The 22,718-nt window shown below is 34.3% G+C and overlaps 1 protein-coding gene across 1 annotated transcript; it reads left to right on the top strand.

Annotated features, from left to right (window-relative positions):
* The first annotated feature begins 5,717 nt into the window (after positions 1-5,717).
* LOC106464939 (four and a half LIM domains protein 2-like) lies at positions 5,718-22,121 on the top strand. The gene is made up of 6 exons (XM_013925113.2): positions 5,718-6,242; positions 9,776-9,976; positions 14,607-14,781; positions 15,148-15,317; positions 15,811-15,997; positions 21,093-22,121. Exons 1-6 carry the CDS (start codon positions 6,108-6,110, stop codon positions 21,248-21,250), a joined length of 1,026 nt encoding a protein of 341 aa, XP_013780567.1. The 5' UTR covers positions 5,718-6,107; the 3' UTR covers positions 21,251-22,121.
* Positions 22,122-22,718: the final 597 nt, after the last annotated feature.

The following is a 22,718-nucleotide window of genomic DNA, read 5'->3' as shown; positions in this document are numbered from 1 at the left end:
ATTAGTAACACAACATTATTTATTCTAGTCTTTATATTTTTAATACTGATCTTTAATTTATTTTTATTTGAATTCACTTTGCTGTCATTTACAAAAACTGACGAACCAGCAAGCTAGTCTTCCTATTTATGGAGAGAGCCAAAGAACCTTAGTATCAACGGGAGAAAATTTCATTAATAATTCTCAGAACTAATGAGTGAAAGCAGAAGATAATATGTTATAATATATCAACTGCAGTACATATGCTATATTCAGTGCCGACGAGGCAACTTGTATAGTATTAAACTTTTGACCAATCTACCTACCATAAACATATAGAAGACCATCAACCGGGGTGTCTGTAGAAGATCAATCTATAACGTTATCAACATTCTACTAACTTACTACTTCCAGCTATCTGAAAGATTATTTCTGTATCGTCATAAATATTCTACTAACGTATCTCTCCCAGCTATTTGTATCGTCATCGATATTTTACTGACTTTTAACTCTCAGCTACATGAAAGATCAATCTATATCGTCATCAACATTGTGCTAACTTTCCACTTCCAGCTATCTGAAAGATCAATTTGTATCATCATCAACATTCTGCAAAGTTATCACTTTCAGCTATCTGAAAGATTAATATATATCATTACCAATATTCTACTAACTTCCACTTTCAGCTGTATTAAACATCAATCTATTTCTTCATTATTATTCTACTAACTTACCATTCCCTGCTTTCTGAAAGATCAATCTTTATCGTCATCAATGTTCTACTAAGTTATCACTCCCAGCTATCTGAAAAATCAGCTTGTATTGCCATCTATATCCTAGTAACTTATCACTCCCAGCTATCTGAAGGCTTTCAGATAGCTGTGAGCGGCAGGTTAATAGATTATTTATAAGTCGACAACAAAGTCCAATTTTCTTCATATTTGTGGCAGGTAGGTTAGTAGAATGTTGATAACGATACAGATTGATCTTTCAGATAGCTGTGAGCGGCAGGTTAATAGATTATTTATAAGTCGACAACAAAGTCCAATTTTCTTCATATTTGTGGCAGGTAGGTTAGTAGAATGTTGATAACGATACAGATTGATTTAGTCTGTCTCGTCTACTTATCGGCAATGCTAGAAACTTACCTGCGCCAGCTAGTCAAGCAGTTAGCTTATCTAGATTAGTTATCATCACCAACTACGTCGCCTTAATATGGTTATCAAAGATCTACAAACTTATCTGCCCATTCCATCTGGAAAGTCAATTATATCTTCTAGTAAGCATCATTATACCAGATCACGTCAATACCAGCTCTCTGGATTATAGCGGTTTGATTCATTTCGTTACCACGTCAACACAAAATTATTTCTTAAGGAAAATACAACGGTTATTTGCTGAGGATGATCATATGCAGATAACAGTTTAAAAGTTTCAGGCACCTTTAAATGGTAGAAGATTCAAAGCATATTTAAACGTTAAAAGTGATTTCGTGTAAATCAAATAATGAAATTTTCTACTTTTATTTGTAATATATTTATTAATGATGTTTGTAAAGTGATAATATTTAACTTGCAAAATCATTTTAATTTCTTGTTTTATTATTTGCTAAAACTTACCGCGACTTGGTCCACATTTTTCTGTTGCTATTTTTATGGATTCCTCTGCACTATGTGCTATTTTTTGTTGCTTGTTGACATTAAGTGGAAAAGAGAGAGAAAGAACATTTCTGTGCATGTTGTCTGCTTACAACCATCGTCTTCTTGGAATATAGCCAAAGGTTCCTTAATAGGATCTCACCCACACGATCGTTCTGATTATTGAAAGACCTGTTGTCTATCACACTCTCAGCTTTTCTATCTCTTCCAAACTAAAAAAAAAGAAGGCAAAGATAACGCGTCTCGGAGAATTAGAATGCTCTGGCTCTCATTAAAAAAAAAAGAAAATAACTTTTATTTGTTGTTCCACTGAACGTGTCCATAAAGAAATTAGTGAGGTCAGATCGTCAACTGTGTTGGTTAACTGTTCTCTTCGCGTTTCTATGACAATTACTTTTAGTTTATCTCTTAGAAAGTGTTATTATGTTAATGTATAAAAGAAAGAACTAATAACAAATACTACGGGAAGTTAAAAAAATTTTGAAAAAGCAACACCAACATCATGCTTAAAGTATTGTAAAATCTTGTTTTTATATATGATTGTTAATATAACTTCCAACTCTAAGCAATGATTATCAGGCATCATTATAAAAATACCAACAAAATTGAATAATGAAACCGTTCAAGAAAAATATTACTAGTTTTGTTAAGGCTATGATAACTATGGTTTAGTATGTAAATGTAGTAATTTCCTCAACAAGGTTTAGCTTGGGCTTACGAAGTCTTCTGGCGACAAGCCAGAACAGTTCCAATCTGTTAGAAGAAAATTATAAAGACATTCTGAGGCATCCTATGCAGTACTGTAGACTTGCTTCCGTTTAAAAGTCTGAAAAAGGTGTTTGGTAATGGAATGAGAAGTGCTTGGATTAAAAATAAGTGAAAAAATATGTAAACAAGAAAGAGAAACATGTTTAAACACCCTAAGAAATCTTGAAACAAACTTTGTTCAAATTGTAGGCATTTATTTATTTATTATCTTATGCTCTTTCACATTATTGATGTTTTAACTGGGATTTGGTCGATTGAAGCTAAAGAAACAGGACGAAGTCAAAGCGAGAGGAAAACATGGGGATGAGGGATTTCTCAACAGTTAATTTGTTAACGGAATAACAAAATTCACTGCTAAAGAAATCTGGTATAGGGACGCTAATGAAAGTATTGAGCAAAGCTATAAATAACATTAAAACATTAAGGCAAAGTTTTAACGAAGTTTGACGCGATTTAATGCTCTAAGTTACAATAATATAGTAGCAAATCAAGTGTACCTTGCTGTTATCATTAATTAAAAGGCAAAGCAAGGATTAGTTTTAACTTTTCTTTATACTATCATTCATGCTGTTGGAAAAATTATATGCAAACAATGACAGTATTTAGAAACTATTTTAAACACGTCTCACAGACATAATATTTCGGGAGCCAAATAGTTTAAGGGATATGGACACATGAGCTACTGGTTGATGATTAAATCGCACGTAAAAATAAAACCACTAAGCCACAAGGTTAGATTTGTTTGGAATTCCGTGCAAAGCTATACGAGAGCTACCTGCGCTAACCGTCCCTAATTTAGCAGTGAAGGCAGCTGGCCATCACCTCCCACCGCCAACTCTTTCACCAACGAATTGACCGTCACATTATAACGCCCACAAGGCTGAAAGGGCGAGCCTGTTTGGAGGGATAGGGATTCGAACCTGTGACCCTCATATTGCGAGCTCCTGGCTATGTTGTTGTTTATTAACTATTAAGTAATAGTAAGAGTTGTTGTTTGTTGAATTTCGCGCGAAGCTATGCTCAAGAGCTAGATAACAGTCATGTTACATATCGGATGTACTGTTTACTGGGCTGGGCGTGACTTAGTATTTTTAATGTACCGGCTCATCGATCCTACGGTCAATGGTTCGCGTCCCGTTGCTTCAAAATAATGCTCCAAAATGGTCAAATCCCACTAATCAATTAAAGTGGCTAAAGAGTTGACGGTGGGGGATATCGACTAGCTTTCCTTCTCTCTTGCTTTTCAGTTGGAAATAATGGGTGATTAACGTTAATAGCTTTTGTATAGCTTTATGTCGGATTACAAGTTCGTGAAGCCTTTCAAGTTTAACAGTTCTATCAAAGGTTTATTGGGTGTTTTTTTCATTTTTATTACCCTTTAAATATCTAATCTAGATTTTCCACCAGTTACGTCTTTCTAAAGGGTTTGTTGAAAATATTTATTAAAAAACTTAAAGCTTATCTCCTCGTCACCTTCAGGCGTTCCATGGTAATGTGATATGAAAATTGTCAAACACTTTTTAATGTAAAACATTACGAGATGTATATATATATATATAAGTGCTCTTTCTTAAAGTTTAAAAAGACGGAGAAACCAGGACTTTTTGTTTCCCGAACATAATCATAAATCAAAAACACTCAGTGTAAACTTAAAATGTGTACTTCAGAATATTACTCAATGTTTACGACGTTTTTTTTTTTTCATAGCAACGCCCCCCCCCCCCCGTATCTCAGCGATACGTCTGAAGCCTTATAACGCTAAAAGTCGGGTTTCGACACCAGCATTATGCAGGACATAGATAGCCTATTGTGTAGTTTTGTGCTTAACAACACACAAACAATCTATAGTAACGGGTCCTGATGGATGAACAATAAGTCTAAGGGCTTATTACGCTAAAAATTTGGTTTCGATACCCGTGGTAGGCAGAGCACAGATAGCCCATCGTACAGCTTTGTACTTATCGATAGACAAACAAACAAAATTTCATAGTGATATTTTTTATTCTTAAACTGAAAAGGAATCTGTGGCTTATATTACAATCTATGTAGATAAATTTATGTTTTCTAAAAATCAGTATACTGTTTTGAGTATAATAGATGAACTAGCAATTTAGAGATCATTGCTTTGGATCTCACGAGAAACATTATATAGTTTCAGTCAAAGCTGCAAGGTTTTATATGTTATCAGATAATGTTTTGTTTTGTTATTTTGTAAATTTGCAGAGCACGGTTTGATCATTTCAGCGTAACACTTCAAAGAGTTATTGGTTTGAAATGTTGTATGTGATATTTAGCATATTTTGTGCTCAAGAAGGTTGTGGGGGAAGTTTATGACAATTGAATTAAGTAAATGTATGGATTTTTAGTAGTATTTGTTTGTTTGTTACTGCTTATTTTTACATTTATTCAAAATATGTGTACCACAGACAGCCCACATTCCCCATACTTTTCTCTAGCACACCCCCAACCCTCCAAATAGGGATTGCCTTAAATGCACCCTTTTTTGTTAATGTTCTCTGCACATTACTGAGGAAGTGCATATAGGGATGAGGATCGTATGTATATTTAACATTAGTTTGTTTGTTTAATTTCGCGCAAGGGAATACAGCTAGTCAATAATACCCACCACTAATTCTGGGACTACTCTAGCCTGTCCGAAAAGTGAAGTTTGATAAACATTCCTATAATGAATCCACAAGCCCAATATGTAGAGTGTGTTATTACGGCAAGGTGACTCGAACCATGAACTATTAGATTCATGGTCCATGAATGCTAACCACAAGGTCACGCCCTGCAAAGGTGGGGAGGCTAAGAGTAAAGTTAAAAACATACCTCATAATCAAATATTGGTACCTAAGAAGTTATTCTACATTGTTTTCAAGCTCCGTTAGTAAAATATTCCTAAAGTCCAACAAAAATGTATAGAAATAACACCAGAGAAATGACTTATGTGTCATGAGATGTGACTGTTTCCTAGTGAATAGTACAATTATATAGGACAAGTGAACGTGTAAGCTTAACAGTAAAAGTATCCCAGAGAGAGAGAGAAAAAAAGAAGATAGTTTGAAACTGTTTATCTAAAATATAAATATTTTCGCTAAATTAAATTTGTTAAACTGTTACATCCTGTTAGCTCAAATGATTAGAGAATGTTTGTCAAACATCATTAACACAACACGCCACTTCGGTTAGAGGTATCAGTATTTTAGAACGTTGTTTTATTGAAGACGTAGTGTAGAAGATAGAAGACGTTACATCTTGATTTCCTTTTAAGGATCCCGGAAAAACAGCATGAAAACCTAGCACCGCTGAGAGGGTGGGCAAGCGCCCAGCTATCTGCACACGACACCCTTTGGTTATTCTTGTATACTTTTAAGCTACTAGGATCACTATTGAATAAGAAATAACGGAAAATAGTGTAAAAACTACCACACGTGAGAAGACTTCGGTCCCTGACGTCACATCTGTGTAAACCGTTACATGTCTTCCGAAAGCAGCGCGAAATATGAAATCCGTTAGTCATGGCGATAAATTCTCCACCCTCTTCCGCCGAATTGGCGAATCCAGGACGGGCTCAGTGGGAAGATAACACAGGAAAGACGTGCGTCTCTGTGTTGAAGGTGGCAGTTGTCTGGTGTAACTAGTCCGTTGTGATCTCAGTTTAGCCTGACCCTTCTGACTCTAATCTGATCGTCGCTGACCATGTCTGAAGATTACACCATTACCGAAGTTCGCAAGACGAAGAAAACAAAAAAGAAAACCAAAATTTCTTATGATGTGGACACGGACGAGAGGGCTGCTGATGGGCCTCAGTTTCAAGATGAATCAAGGAATGAGGTACAGGTTTTCTTTATAGCCAGGCTGCTTTAGAATTTGTTGCAAGAATAATGTGATTTTTGTCTTCAAAGACGCCCTGCAGTTAACATGGCATAAAGCAGAATACTATATCTTGAAAAACTGTTTTTACCATCTTCATCTTCTGATGGTGTATTGAACCTCAAACGTAACTCAAAAATTTCCTATGAAACACCATCGTTTTATAGGGAATTATATTATAAAAAATATTTTTGATAATGGTGACTTAGATAACATTTACATCTTTTTCGCTTGGATTTAAATAGTTATTTACGATACTTGTAGGGTTCAGGAATTTGAACAAGAATGAGAATGAAAAAAATCTATCAGAGTTCTTGGAGACGGTTTGAATGGGTAATGAAGAAAACTTTAATATAAGTTTAACATAACAGCAAATAGCCTTGTCGAAACGTTGTACATTTGCTGTTATGTTAAACTTATATTAAAGTTTTTTCATTACCCATTCAAGCCATCTCCAAGCATTATTTCTCTCAAAGTGGGTTCCTAGTCATCGAATTCGAAATCGAATTTATCAGAGTTCATCTCTTACAGTTCTATTGTCAACAACGCTTCGATAAACTTCCCATTAAGCATAGTTTATTTAGTTGATTTATTTGTTTGATGACAATTCCTTTATTAAAATATATTATGAACTTTGATTAAGTTTCATTAGGCTCAAATTTTGTTCACATTTGTTTAAATTTGACGAGATTTTGCTAAACTTTTATCCGCCATTATTGTTCACTGAGTTTCCTGGTGATATCTCATATCACACCTTTACGTAAAACACCTCGGTAAACTTTTGTTAGATTTGTTTAGATTATTTAGTTGCACGATATCAGTTTTATGAACAACGTTTAGAAACGTAATATATTTCTTTAGTTGGTATCATTTACCTGACAATACTGTTATTGAAAACATTTCTGTAAACTTTCATTACACTCCTAGCTGCGTGTTTTATTTCTTCGGTTCATTTATTCCTTTTTTAGAAAAAGATATTGAAAACTCCGTTCTTTTTTTTAGGATGGTGGGGCAATGAAATTCTTGACATTCCTGTTATCGGCAACGTTTCTTACGTTATGACTCTTAGGCTTAGTTTATTCTTAAGTATTTAAATTAGGAAAATTCAATAGCAAAAGTCAAAGCTAACATGTTTGGTGTGTAAAAAAACAACAACACTTAATCGATTTGACATTCGAGTTTCCTTCTGTCGTAATTGATGTAACGAACGGATTCTGATCTCATTTTATAATTTGCAATTTCATTTCATTTCATTGGATTTACAAATTTTGTATCTACCTTTTAAATGTTCTTAAAGTTTACATACAATTAACTTAAATAAATGAAGTCTAACTCTCCTCACAAGCTTTATTATAAACAGGCTTTTTAACTATACTTATACTTATCAGCTTAGACTAATATATCGTGATATAGGACCATATTCTTTGCGTATATTCTGATTAAAACGTTTTGTTTCGTTGCCCGAAAGCTTGATGTACAGAAAGGATTAAGAATATAGAAAAATCGCATTCACATCATTTTAATGAAATTGTAATCGGAATGCAGGCTATGATTTAATGTAAAGGCAAAAAGAGTTGCGCAGATATGAGGATTTTAGAGCTATCGAGCCTGGTTCGAATCTGCGATACCACAAAATATTTCCTACACGTTAAGCTGTATATGTGTTATAAGAGTGAAAGTCAATAACTTAACGTAGATGGTGGATTATAGAGTGCTGCTGCTGACTGACTTCCTTACCTCTGGTCAGTAATAAAGAATTGCAACAGATAGCCTAAGTAGCTTTACCATAAATACAAAATGCAAATATATATATTGGAACTTATAAAGTGTTAATCAAACCATGATCTATATTTTGAATGATAATATAAGTAACACCATATCTTAAAGTGCTATTAATTTGAATTTTTGATACGAATAAGACCGTGTATACTGAACATGTTCAAAATTGTCATCCAATGCATTCAGACGATAAAACTTGAATCATGTTATCCTTAGATAAAGTAGCACACTATACTTAAAATCGCATATTATTAAACTTGAGTATACCAGTGTTATTGTTTTTTCAGTGACCTGGTGGGCTATTTATGCGCTTATAATAGCAGGAAAAGTTAATATTTTGTTGATTTTATTTAGTAAACACCCACAGTCCATTAATTTAATACATCAGCATCCATAAATAACAAAGACGTTATATTTTCAAATCGAGACCCAAACTCGAACGCTTTCGAATAGTTGACTATTCTTCTTCAGGAGAATAGAGAAGAATAGTTAACTATTCGTCAGCGCTCGAGTTATGGGTCTCGCTTTGAAAATATTACAACTTTTGTAGGTGATCCTGTGTGCTAACTACTTAACCCGGATAACAAGGACGTGTCTAACTTTCAGAACTACTTAATATTCATGTATTATCTTTGTCCTTATTTAGTGGTCCCCCTGTGGGACAGCGTAAATCTATGGATTTACAATGCTAAAATCCGGGTTCGATTCTCTGTGGTACATACAACAGGAAGATCAATGTGGCTTTGCTCTCACACAAACAAATAAACTTTATTTATTGCTGAATTATCAGCTACCATTAACCAGTGGGTCAGCAATAAGTTGAAGGACTTACAACGCTAAAATTGAGGTTCAATTTCAAGGCTCCCCAGTGGCAAAGCGATAAATCTAAAGGCCTATATGCTAAACATTGGGTTTCAATACTCTTGTTGGGCACAGCACAGATAGTCCATTGTATAGCTTTGGGTTTAACAACAAACAAAATAAAAAAAATATATTCCCTGTGATGGACAGAGCGCAGATAGCCTATCGTGTTGCTTTGCGCTAAATCAAACTCAATTTATAAGTTATAAACTTAAATATTAACCATAAGTTACCATGAACCAGAAGACCGTTAATGTTTCTTGCAATCCTTAATCTTGCCCAAGTTACCATTATAATATTATTAGTATAATATTATACTATTTTTTTCCTTATCCTCCAATCTTTGACCTTACAGTATTGACATATGAAAGTGTGATCTTTATTGTAATCTTCATTGTTTGTAACGCGAGAACGTAAAAGATCTGTGGGTGGCTCTCAGTCAACCTGGTCGTGAAATTTTATCAGGTCAAAATAATATATTAACAACGTTTTTACATATATCAGCTTAAGTAATATATAAGCTAACTTCCGTAACTGAATAATTTTCATTTTCATAGAAACAAAAACTTCAAATGTCGACACAGGCAATAAAGGTTGTTGCATTAAAATATTATCATGTATTCATACATACATACTTATTGCCAAATACATACACTGTTGTCTGAGCTACATATTTATGGTAACATAAAGACTGCTCAATTACTATAATTTTCGAGAAGTTGAAAACTGAAACATATAAAACTATTTAAAACGATATAGATCAAGACTCAATAACCAGATCCAGTGATATAGTGTAACGTTGTTTTGATAATAGATTCTGTTCTATCCAAGTGAATTTTAATTACTTTTCACAGCTGGTTTACACGGACGAATTCTCGAAAACCACGCCCAGGGATATCTTCACTGGCCATTTCTGCTGCTGGCAGTGCGATGATTCTTTGACTGGCCAACGTTACGTTCTTAGAGATGACCATCCCTACTGTGTACGCTGCTATGAACAAGTTTTCGCCAACACTTGTGAGGATTGTAACAAGATTATCGGGATAGATTCAAAGGTAACATAACTTCTACTAAACTTAAATGTGTAAAAATGATTAACTGAAAACCTATATGAACTCTTTTTTTTTTTATTGGTTACATGGGTGATGAATGAAAAAAAAAAGATGCGAATAGATTTTTGTTATTCAAAATCGAAATTTATTGAAGTTCCTATTTAGTATTGTTGACTGGTTACAAAAAAATTACAATTTTAGTTTATATCTCATTAAAAAAATGTTATTTCAACTATTCATTTCGTTTGCATTTAACGCGACGTTTTGATTTATTCCGAAACTCAAACGTAAAAGTTTTAGTTGATTATAGTCAACTTGTATTTTAATATATTCATCAGTAATCACTTTAAAGCGTGACACAAGCTTACAAAAAAATTTCCATGAAACGTAGCATACGTGATTTATACGGAAATGATGCTCAAAACAAAATAGGAGACGCTGTGTCACGTGAAAAAAAGAAAAGTAAAGAAACTTATACTTTATAAAATTACCATTAGGTATGTAACAAAACAGTTGAACATAATGGGGCTATGAGTGTCTGATAGCCTTCATTACTAAGCAGTTTTCCACTATTTCTAGAACATCTGACAGCGTCCTCTCCCCCAAAATGGCGCAGAGGGAAGTCTAGAAGCTTATGACGTTAACAATCGATTTCGATACAGTTTAGGTAGCCCGCTGTATAGTTTTGTGCTTAAAAATAAACAAACCTTACCAAACACTTCCCCGTCCTCTATACCAAATGGTAGTTCTTACAAACATATTCATCCAAAGACCACTATATAGATCCAACACCGTTTAAAAGCATTGTTCACTCACCCATCCACTCCCAATGAGCAGTGATTTCGATTCTAGCTGAATGATCTGCGATTACATCAGCTATTAGTCCAATCAAAACCTTTATATCTCTAGGTAATGTTTCTGTTGACGTACAGTAATGTTTCTAAACAATTTTACCATACCATTTGACAGCACTGAGAAAGGCATTTCTCAGGTTTGCAATATTTCCTACTATTCTGCCGACAGTGTTTTTGACTCTATCGAATAACCCAACTTTAATTTACAAAAACCCACAGTACCCTGCTAATTAGTTGGAAGCCATGCTTTAAGTATACGGCCATTTGAAATGAACATTTTTATCAATAAATTTTCTGGATATTCTAAAATACTTTTAATGTTGTGTTTAACATTACTGCGGAAACAAAGATCTAGCGATCTACTCTTTCATGTACTGCAGATAACGTTTTATAGTTAATGTACATCTCTATCAGACAGAATTACATATTAAAACAATAAATATACTATTTCAGATATTATTTATTGCTAGTTGACAGAATCCAATATTTCAACTGATATTTATTGCTAGTTGACAGAATCCAATATTTCAGTTGATATGTATTGCTAGTTGACAAAATTCAATATTTCAGCTAGTATTTATTGCTAATTAACGGAATCCGGTATTTAAACTGGTACCTATTGCTAGTTGAGAAAATCCAGTATTTCAGCTGGTATTTATTGCTGGTTGACAAAATCCAGTACTTCAGCTGGTATTTATTGCTGGTTGACAAAATCCAGTATTTCAGCTGGTATTTATTGCTGGTTGACAAAATCCAGTATTTCAGCTGGTATTTATTGCTGGTTGACAAAATCCAGTATTTCAGCTGGTACTTATTGCTAGTTGACAAAATCCAGTATTTCAGCTGGTATTTATTGCTGGTTGACAAAATCCAGTATTTCAGCTGGTGTTTATTGCTTTTAACAACACCACTATATCTTAGATGGTATTTATCGCCTACTTACAGTATATGGTGTCTCAGCTAGTATGTTTGTAAGTTGGTGGTATTTGGTGATCCAATTAGCAATTGTCTTTAATTGAGAAACATGTATATAATAGTACGTTAAACTGCTTCGTAATATCCAACGAGTTTTAAATTATTTAAAAAAGAAATATACGAGCAAACACTTTAACTCCGACTGTTCAGTAGTTTTGAAAAGGGCATAACACATGGATTTTCAGCCGTTGTATGCTACCGTATATCCCACTGGCCTATAATATATTTCATAGTTAATTTTTTTTTCTAGAGCTCTAATTTGGAACGTTCTAAATCCGGTAAAGCATCGAGGTCATGTACTATTTCAATCCTCTTTGAAACAGTATTCAGTCAATGGGATAATTATATCTTACACATCCAGATTGGTTGGGATTAATTTATGGCTATCACAAAAAAGCAAAGATACCTCCATATACTTCTGATCCACTCTTGTGATTGGTTAGCTGTAGAGAGAATGTGGGTCACGGCAGTAATTTTGGCATTTTCAAAAAGATTCGTTTCTATTTTGAAAGAGTCAAGACTTGCTGTGAAAGTCGCGTCTTTTGTTCCTACTTATTGTGATACCTGCTGATTGCATATGGTTTATTGTCGCAAACAGTTTTCAGCTTATTTTCTTTTATTAAACAGTTTCATTTCTTTCAATAATCTATGATGTAGAAGTTGGCTACTATAGTTCACCATCTAACGCTATCTACTGCTCTAAACAGTTCTCCCGCAGTCGTACTAGTCTGTATATTGTATATCCATTTTATTCTTTGTCCTTTTTTTTTCTTTTAATTTTCCTCTAAATCTTTCCATTAAAAATAGTATTTTGCAGGTTTAGGAGCCTTATAACGCATCCAAAATATTTTATCTTCTTCATTAACTTTTTTCCTTTATAATTCCTAGCCATTACAAAAACTTCTGCATTCGTTATTCTTTCCATACAGCTGATAGTTAACATTCCTCTAACAATTCGTACTTCTAAAGCCTACACGTCTCCTTACTGATGGTCCACATATAAAATTTTGACTTTATATAGAAGTAAACAATTCTCAATCTAGAATTATTATTCTTCTCCTTAGAACCGAGATTAAAATTGATCTTGCAATCCCAGTCATCATATGCCTGAGGTACACTTGTTCTGAACCTTCACCAGTGAAACGAAATCAAATCGTGAGACTTCATTTCTTGACTTTTTTATTTGGAACAGTGCGCTAATTTTCTTCATTCAAATTACTGCAATAGCAGATCCCTCCCACTGTATGCGACCAACCATTTTCCAAGAAGTTATTTTGTTTCTTTAATAAATGCATAATTTTCTTTAACTTCATTCCATGTCTTGTCTATTTCGTTTCACCTGCAATAAATCACTACATTTGTCCTGTAGCTGTTTCTTAGCTCTTCCTGAACCTTGCTATAACACGGTCATTTGTAAGTAGTGTTCACTTTCAATTATCTCTTTCGGTCTGATACAGCTTTACAGGAAACAGTGTATATTATCTGTCGAAAAAAAGTCATTAATTGATATAAAGAATTGCCAATTAAGACTTCATTTTTTAAAAATATTTTTATGGATGTCACTAAAAACTTTATTCTAATGTGCTGAAAGAATCTATTCGAAATCCCTAACCTCCCAGTGGCACAGCGGTATGTCTGCGGATTTACAGCGCTAGAAACCAGGTTTCGATACCCGTGGTGGGCAGAGCACAGATAACCCATTGTGTAGCTTTGTGCTTAATTAGAAACAAACAAACAATCGAAGTCCCTATAGTATTTTCGTTAAGATCGTGATTTGTCAACAGAATCGGTATAAACGCGAAAGGAAATTTTAAACCAACAGGTACGAGTGATATTTCACGACTGCACTCTTCGCATGTTCTTTTTATCCATGTCTTTTTATAGATGTATGTGTATATATATAAACAACAGTTAGTTTGTTTGAGTCTTGGTGACGCACGTAGTATGCGGAATTTACGCAACTAGGCGGAGATCAGGGCTCTGTGTGGCACGTGAGAGTCATTTTTCTTTAGATCACCTGCAAGGATATATAAGGGTATCAAATAAGTAGAAATTCAATCCATTCAGATCTACGCTCCGAGGGCTGTATCTACTATCAAGAAGTTGGTATCGATACTCTGCTCTTGTTATACGTTACATAAGTTCCCGTACTTTGTGTTGTAATCAGCTCCCCCTCCCACTTCAATTTTTAATTCTCAGAATTTAAACAAACAGAACGGTTCATTAAAGCACGTACCCAGCATGTTAGATATTCGCAGATGAGTAAAGCGTGACATATCTCTAGAGATGAAACTGTTGATCTAAAACATTTCTTTTTCTTTCAACCATTGGTAATGTTCCATTTTTTTTCAATAACACGTTTTTTTTTCTCACAAGAACAGTTAATAATTCATTTGTTATATTTTACCCCTCCAGACCACATTATGAAATCATATACAACTCACAAATGGAATACAGTTCTAGTTCTTCACACAGTTATTAGTTATATAAATTGCTAAATCAAATTCTTTGTGTCATTATAATTTCTACTATTTTACGTGTTAAGAAATTTGGGAAACATTTTATCGAATTCATCAGCTTGTGAAAATACGTGAAGACCAGAGTAGAATGTTAAGATGAAGTATTAAAGCTGTAATTAAATGTTACGAGGTCTCTCAAACCTGAAGTTTGTACGTGCGATCTTTTGAAGTATTTGACGTACTTTTACTTTAAATATTTCTTTTATTAGAAGCTGACCTATAAGGATAAATAAAGAAAAGGTATCTATTACTTTTAAAATTACAACACGTATATCTCTATTACAGGACCTGTCGTACAAAGATAAACACTGGCATGAAGCTTGCTTCCTCTGCAACAAGTGTCGGGTATCACTTGTGGATAAACCCTTTGGCTCCAGGGCTGAAAAAGTTTACTGTTCTAGCTGTTACGATGCTGCTTTCGCCACCAGGTGCGATGGGTGTGGTGACGTCTTCAGAGCAGGTACCGATTGAACCTTATACGTTGTATATGTATGGCTAATTTTATCCTCGCACTCCAACCCCCGTAGGTAGGCTTAACTTAAAATCATAAATTCTTTGAATATATAATATATACAACAGTGAGAGTGCTTTAAAATACTTAACGAATATCTGCCCATTTTATATACATACATTTATACGTGTTCATCCACATTTTACTGCACAAAATCATCGTACTACATAATTCACTTTCGATATAGAACAAAAATTTAATATTTGCACGAATTTACTGATCTGAAATAATTTCCACTATGGAAACTTCAATCAATACTATATATTTTATTATAAATCCTGTACAATTATCCATTTACTGCTTGCCATTTTAAAGGAACGAAGAAAATGGAGTATAAGGGTCGTCAATGGCACGAGAAGTGCTTCTGTTGTGTCGTGTGTCAAAACTCTATTGGAACCAAAAGTTTTATTCCTCGGGAGAGCGACATCTATTGCACAGTTTGCTATGAGGAGAAGTTCGCTACTCGTTGTATCAAGTGCAATCAGGTAAGGTATAACATGTGTGTGTATAATGTGTAGAATAGCTTACTTACGATCAAACACACAATACTATCTAAAAACACACATCTACGGTAAAATACACCAGATACAACCTATCTTGAATGATATAAATTATGCAATATAAATTTTTCTCTTCTTTGTTTATTGGTATCTGTGGGAGGGATTTAGAACTAACATATGATATTGGATGTTGCAAGTGGTTTCTCGCACTTCTGGCCACAACCCACAACTGTACGATAGTTTTATTTCTCATTGGTCAAAGGTAAAAGTAACAGAAGATAGGTGGGGCAAATGAACCCTTTTTTCCCTCCTCCCTGTAGTCTACCCACTGTTAGTACGTGTCAAGATATATATTAATCACAACACTGATAGAATTATACAAGTTTTTGATTGTTTTGTAACAATTTGGTTGTTTGGTGTAACTTCACATGAATCGCCACCTTTAATCTTTTTCCATATATTTTTTTATCTACACCAGATCATTACTAGCGGTGGGGTGACTTACAGGAATGACCCCTGGCATCGAGAGTGCTTCAGTTGTACAAACTGCAACACGTGTCTCGCGGGACAACGTTTTACCTCACGTGATGACAACCCCTATTGCGCTGAATGTTTTGGGGAGCTTTTTGCTAAGAGATGTGTTTCCTGCAACAGACCTATCACAGGTAAGATATCTGATTTCGTTGTTCATACCAAGAATTTTTCATAAGAAACTTGCTTTTACACTAAACCTATTTACCAGGGACCAAATGGCAATTACACATAAACTGATTTAGTTTTTTAAATATAAAATACGTCTTTACTTACAAAACAAATCCCACATGTAAATGATGACTGCCATTTAAATCGTAAAACTCTCATTTTACCCGAGTCAGGCTTGGCCAGTTAGTTAATGTGCCTGGACTGTGGATCCGACAAATCGTGGTTCTATACACTTTGAGGTCGAAGATACAGTATAATAATGTCGATTAAATGCCGCAATTTGACCAGAAGAGAGTAGGCTCAGAGTTGGCAGTGGATACTATTGACTAGCTATAAGCAAGTAGCCTTTGTATAGTTTTGCGTAAAATTCGAAGCAAGCAAACAGGCTCGTTTTACCGCCACCTAGCGTTTTACATTTTTAGCTATATTTGCAGATGCCCTTTTTTGCTCGGTGTAAACGTGCTCTTGAAGATTGGTTTAAAGTAAGTTGTGTAAAATAATGATGTGAAAGGATAGAAAACTAAGTGCACCTACAGTGCCTTATAGAAGTATTCACCCCTTACAAATATTGTTACATTTTGATGAAATACAAATAACGTAAACAATGTTTTTAATGAACCTTTTTTTATAAACGAAACTCTAATGATCAAACTTAACACTGTTATGTGTGAAATAGGCTGAATGTCAGAAAAACCTGCAAAGAAAATAAATAAATTGAAATTCGCTAATTGCACAAGTATTCAGCCTCCAAAGCAAGTACTTGGTGGAAGTACGTTTGGCAGCAATTACTGCTGGGAGTCTTTTTGGATAGGTTTCTACCAACTTTGCACATTGAGATGATGTAATTTTTGCCTATTCTTCGTGGCAAAATTGCTAAAATTCTGACAAGGTCGTTGAGGATCGTTGATGGACTGCAATCTTTAAATCTCGCCATAAATTTTCTATTCGATTCAAGTCAGAACTTTGACTTGGCCATGCCATAACGTTCACTTTCTTGTTTTGAAAGCACTCCAGCGTGGCTTTGGCTTTGTGCTGAATCAAGTAGGTTTTTTTCAAGGATTCACCTGTACTTTGCACCATTTATTTTCCCCTCAGTCCTGACAAGCTGGCCAATCCCTGCTGACCAGAAGCATCCCCATAACATGATACCGCCAGCATCATGTTTCACAGTTGTGATGGTACTGACTGGGTTATGTGCTGTGTTGTGCTTGTGCCAGACGTAACGCTTTAAATTAAGAATAAAAAGCTAAATTTTTGTTTCGTCCGACCACAAAACCTCCTGTTATATGTCTGCAGTATCATTTACGTGCTTTGTCGCAAACTCCATACGAGATTTAAGATGATTCTTTTTCAATGATGGCTTCTTTCTTGCCACTCGCCCATACAGGCCAGATTTGTGTAGGAACCGGGATATTGTCAACGTATGAACACTGACTCTAATCTCAAATATGGATTTTTGCAAATCTTTCAAAGTCAGTGTTGGCTTCACAGTGGCATCCCTAACCAGTTTCCTGCTTGCCCGAATGCTTAGTTTGGAAGGGCGGCCTGATCTAGGTAGTGACTGGGTGGTATGAAGAACATTCTACTTAATGAAGAGCCTTCACTGTACTCAAAGGGATAATCAGCAACTTTGAAATTTTCTTGTAATCTTCTCCTAATCTGTGTTTCTCTACCACGTTATCTCTGACTTGTTTGGAAAGCTCCTTGGTCTTCATAGTGGGTTTGTCTTATCATTATGTGAATTGTGGCTTGAACAGATACATTTACTTCGAAGTCAAGTTAAACCACTTTGATTACACACAGACAGAGACCAGTACACTAATTTTGTGACCTTACAAACTAGTCTTTTGCACCAGAACTGATTTAGGGTTGCCACAGCAAAGGGGTTGAATACTTATGCAATTGAGAATAATCTAATTTTCTTTGAAAATCTAACCTACTTACATAATATCAGCGTTTTTTAGCTTTCTCAGTTTTGAGTAGATTGTGTAGATTATAAATATAAAGTCCTATTTGAAATTTTCGTGAATGCATGCTCAGAAGGCAAAAAATGTGGAACTTTACAGGGGGGGGTGGATATTTTTTCAAGACACTGTATGTAACTGTTCAGACACAGCCATAAACTGCGTTCAGATTGTTAAGAATTTCTTTGTTTTTTAATCTGTTACACTGAAGAATCCAAATATATCATGATTGATGATTTTGTTATGAAATAAGGAATATTATTATCTTCATGAAATAAAATAATAATTAACAATTTGTAAAAGCTTTAGAACGATTCAACCTTAAGAAACGTATATGTAAAGCAAATGTAAAAAACAACAGATTGAAATTTCCGAATTAAAAACGAAAAAAAAGGATTTTTTTTCCACAAGATTACTGTTAATCAAATACATTTTAAGCGTTTGTTATCACAGCATGTATTTATTGCATTCTATGTAATGGTAAATTCGAAACCTGTCAGAATTGTTGAAGACGTTTTTAAAAACTAACTTCCAAATAATATTGTTGTAATCTATATTTTAATGTTTTAATGTGGACATTAGCTAGATGGCACTTGGCGTTAAATTAGTATTAGAATATATTAGAATACCTAGAACGCTCAGGAATATAGTAATCGAAAGACTTTTAGAAGTGTCTAGAAAGTCATTTTAGTTCAGCGAAGTATTTAGTCTCCGTGAACTTTATTCGTTTGTTTGTTGAATTTCCCACAAAAATTCCCGAGGGTTTTCTGCGCTAAGAGTCCTTAATTTACAAGTGATAGAATAGAGGGAAGGCAGTTAGTTAACACTAACCACCGCCAACTTTTGGGCTAATCTTTTATCAACAAAATGTGGAATCGATCGTCACACTACAACGCCCCTAGGACTGAAAGGATGAGGATATTCGGTGACGGGATTCGAACCCATGACCCGCTGATTATGAGTCGAGCGCCCTAACAACCAAATCATGCCAGGTCTTAGTTTTTAGTGAAGTGTTTGGATCAGTGTTAGTTACTACGTAAATTCAATTATTCGATCAATTAGTAGTGAAGTACAAGTAATCTTATTTGTTTAAATTAGTTGTATCACCGTTATGGAGATATATCCGTTTAAACGTTATTTGTAAAATTAGACCCACGAGTTATGTCAGTGTACATTGAAGCTAGGTTGTAGAAACGTTAAAAACGAAATTGATAATTCAAAAGAACCAGTCAAACAAAAGAACAACGTTACAACAATATAAGTATCTAATAATGGCTGGAGACGGTTTGAATGGGTAATGAAGAAAAAATTTTATATAAGTTTAACATAACAGCAAATGTACAACGTTTCGACAAGGTTTTTCATCATCATTGTACCTGATGATGACAAAACCTTGTCAAAACGTTGTACATTTGTTGTTATGTTAAACTTATATTAAAGTTTTTCTTCATTATCCATTCAAGCCGTCTCCAGCCATTATTAGTTTCAAAGTGGGTTCCTCGTCACCGAATGTAAGTATCTGTTATTCTTAATCCTTAACAATAATAATTTAGATATATTTCATTCGCATCACAGTGCAAACCTTATAGGATGGATGCACAACAAACTAAGTGCTTAACTGACATATGAAACTCCACTAAACACTTCAAAATACTTTTTTTATATTGGGCTTTTCGCTACATCTGCTTTGGCTTGTTGTTTATTTAGACAATTTTCTAAATGACTGAGACAAAAATGTGTCACCTTGTTCTGGTATGTGATTGTGCAAGACGTTAATGCGGGTATGAAGTTATCTATAACAATTTACTAAATAACTAAAGCGAACAGTACACTCTACTCTTGTGCTCTGGCACGTAGTTGTGTATCACATTTTTCAAACGTTTGAGGAGAATGGTACGTTACGAGCTCCCCATTACACGAATATGTTTCTATAGTTCATCTATTGTTATAGTAGTCAAAACATCTGAAAAACATACCACAGAGTAGTTTGTTAACATTTGAAATTGCTCACGAAGATTATGAAGCCCTAACAAAGAAACTATACTTTATTTGCAACTTTATTTATAAACGACTGTTATGTAACTTAACTTAAGTCTAATAAAATTATAATTAGCTGTTGTTTATTTGTTTTTAGAACAAAGCCACATTTGGCTATTTGATGTGTCCACCGCGAGAAATCGAACCCCGGATTTTAGCGTTGTAACTCTAAGCTTACTGCTTTCGTAATTAGCTTTAGACTTTACTAACACAACCTTTAGATTTGCTCTGTCCGGAATTGTCCCTACTCTCCTTACCAGGTTGTTTTTATCTTATCTAATAACACATCAAAAGAGAAGTTAATAACCACTAGTAGACTCGTGGATTCTCGAGACAATCTGAACTGTATAATAGAATAATTCACACGTGTATACTTTTCACATACACCTTCTTAATAGTTATCTGAAATATTTGTTTGAAATACTTCCAACTATTCTGACAAAAATCAAATTATTGTTATTTCTAACAATAAGGTAAGTAATAAAATGACTCGTACTGTATTTAACCGAAACTGCTAACAAGAACAGTTAGAATTACAAAGTTGTGGTTAGGTTAAGTCTTTGTTTAATTTTTTTATCCGAAGCTACTTGGAATAATAATCATCTATCAGTTTGCACCTTGTTAAAGCTCATGAGACTGTACTTTAAGTCCCCCAGTAGGACAGCGGTAAGTCTACGGATATACAACCCTAAAATCAGGGTTTTGATTCCCTTCGGTGGACACAGGAGATAGCCTGATGTGGCTTTGCTATAAAACACATACATACTGTACATTGATCGAGTTCTAACACTATATTTTTAGGTTAGAAATAAGAAGGTTTCTAAAACCTACAGATTTTTTTTTCCAGTCAATGTTTTGTAGTTCTTTCGATATTTTGAATTTAACATATTCAAACTTTAGACAGAAGAATGTAACATGAAAGGAAATTAATTCCAAATTGGTGTATAAGATATATCGGACTCTAGAGTGTTTAAGTATTAACATGACACGCGGTTAGAAATAGTTTTGCTCTATGGTTAAACTATTTTTATAAAAATGACACATTTCTTTCTCTCAGGGATTGGTGGAACCCGATTCATCTCGTTCGAAGACCGCAACTGGCACAATGAGTGCTTTATTTGTGCCATGTGCAACAATTCCCTGGTGGGCAAAGGCTTCATCACTGACGGCCCCGATATCCTGTGCCCAGAATGCGCCAAGCAAAAGTTGATGTGAAGAGGGACATCTAATGAGGAAACAACGAACGATGCATCAGTTTTTAGAGATGTAGTAAACAACGCTTAACCCTTGTTATCGAACAAACAACCCAGATGAGTTCATGCCAGTCAACTTAAAAATTATCTACACTTTTCAACGCTTAACCCTTGTTATCGAACAAACAACCCAGATGAGTTCATGCCAGTCAACTTAAAAAATTATCTACACTTTTCAACGCTTAACCCTTGTTATCGAACAAACAACCCAGATGAGTTCATGCCAGTCAACTTAAAAATTATCTACACTTTTCATGTTAATTATATGATTTCATTTACCCTGCTTTATAGTTTAAGCCTTTACCACTGCCAGATTAATTTTAAACCTTAACTACAAAAAAGCAACAGGTTGTGACCATTGCTTAGCTCGTGATGTGGAGGGATTTTTTTAGGTGGGTGATCTTCTCATTTTTAGAAGAATTAATACATTTATTACTATAAATGAAAGTTTCTTATTAGCAGATTGTTAAATTACTCTACAAGAGTATTAAAACTTTTAATTACTAGTCGAGCATATGTGTTTGAAAGAATACACTCGATAATCTGCGGGAAACACCCTCCATTCCCCCCAACCCACCACTCAGCATTCCATAATTCGAGTGTATAGTGGTACATGGTTTGCTGAGTGACCAATAGGCTCCCGTTTTTGTTATTGTATACTTATTATTGTGCTTAATACAGCTTCGTGCTCTCTACGATGTTTGTCACCCGTTTAACGTAATATTGAGTCTTTTAGTTTGGGGTTTTAACCAAGAATCCCAATGCTTGCTTTATACGAAACTTGTTTTGCTTGAAACAGTGTTGACCTTGAATAAAACAGGGTGTTTGTGTCATTGGATTATTGTTTACTTTATATACATATATATATATATATCAATGTTAAGATAAAACACGCTTTGTTAAAACATTCAAAAATTGTTTACACGTGTAACTTGATCAATGAGAAAAAAAGATCATAATGTTTTCCGAGCGGTTTATATTATACTAAATTTGACCTAATTCGCAACATAGTTATTATTTTCCTACAAAATTGCTTACGATTATGATCGAGTAAAATTGTATGTTACTAGGGATAGTAAAAAATACATTTTCGTGAAAATTATTTTCAAGTATAAGAATTACTTGTAGAATTACAAGAAGATGCATGACTACTTTTAACTAACTGCTATATATGTATGACAAATTAACAAAAACCTATGATATTAAGCTCTAACTTCTCCATAAACATTCTTTTTTCTATAAATATGTTCAATTTCAAATGACAACTTTTAATTTTATCAAGAATGTTTTTGAATATGACTCTCGAACAAAAGCGGCTGTTTTCGTATGGAAATCGAATAGAATGTGGTGTCATCTCAGCTTATTTCCCGGATGTAACAGTTAGTTGACATTACATTTCCCCAAATACATTTTGCTAAGAAGGAGGAAAA

This window comes from Limulus polyphemus, unplaced genomic scaffold, assembly GCF_000517525.1.
Source record: "Limulus polyphemus unplaced genomic scaffold, Limulus_polyphemus-2.1.2 Scaffold1790, whole genome shotgun sequence".
In the NCBI taxonomy this organism is placed as follows: domain Eukaryota; kingdom Metazoa; phylum Arthropoda; class Merostomata; order Xiphosura; family Limulidae; genus Limulus; species Limulus polyphemus.
This window is presented reverse-complemented; position numbering and strand designations above follow the sequence as displayed.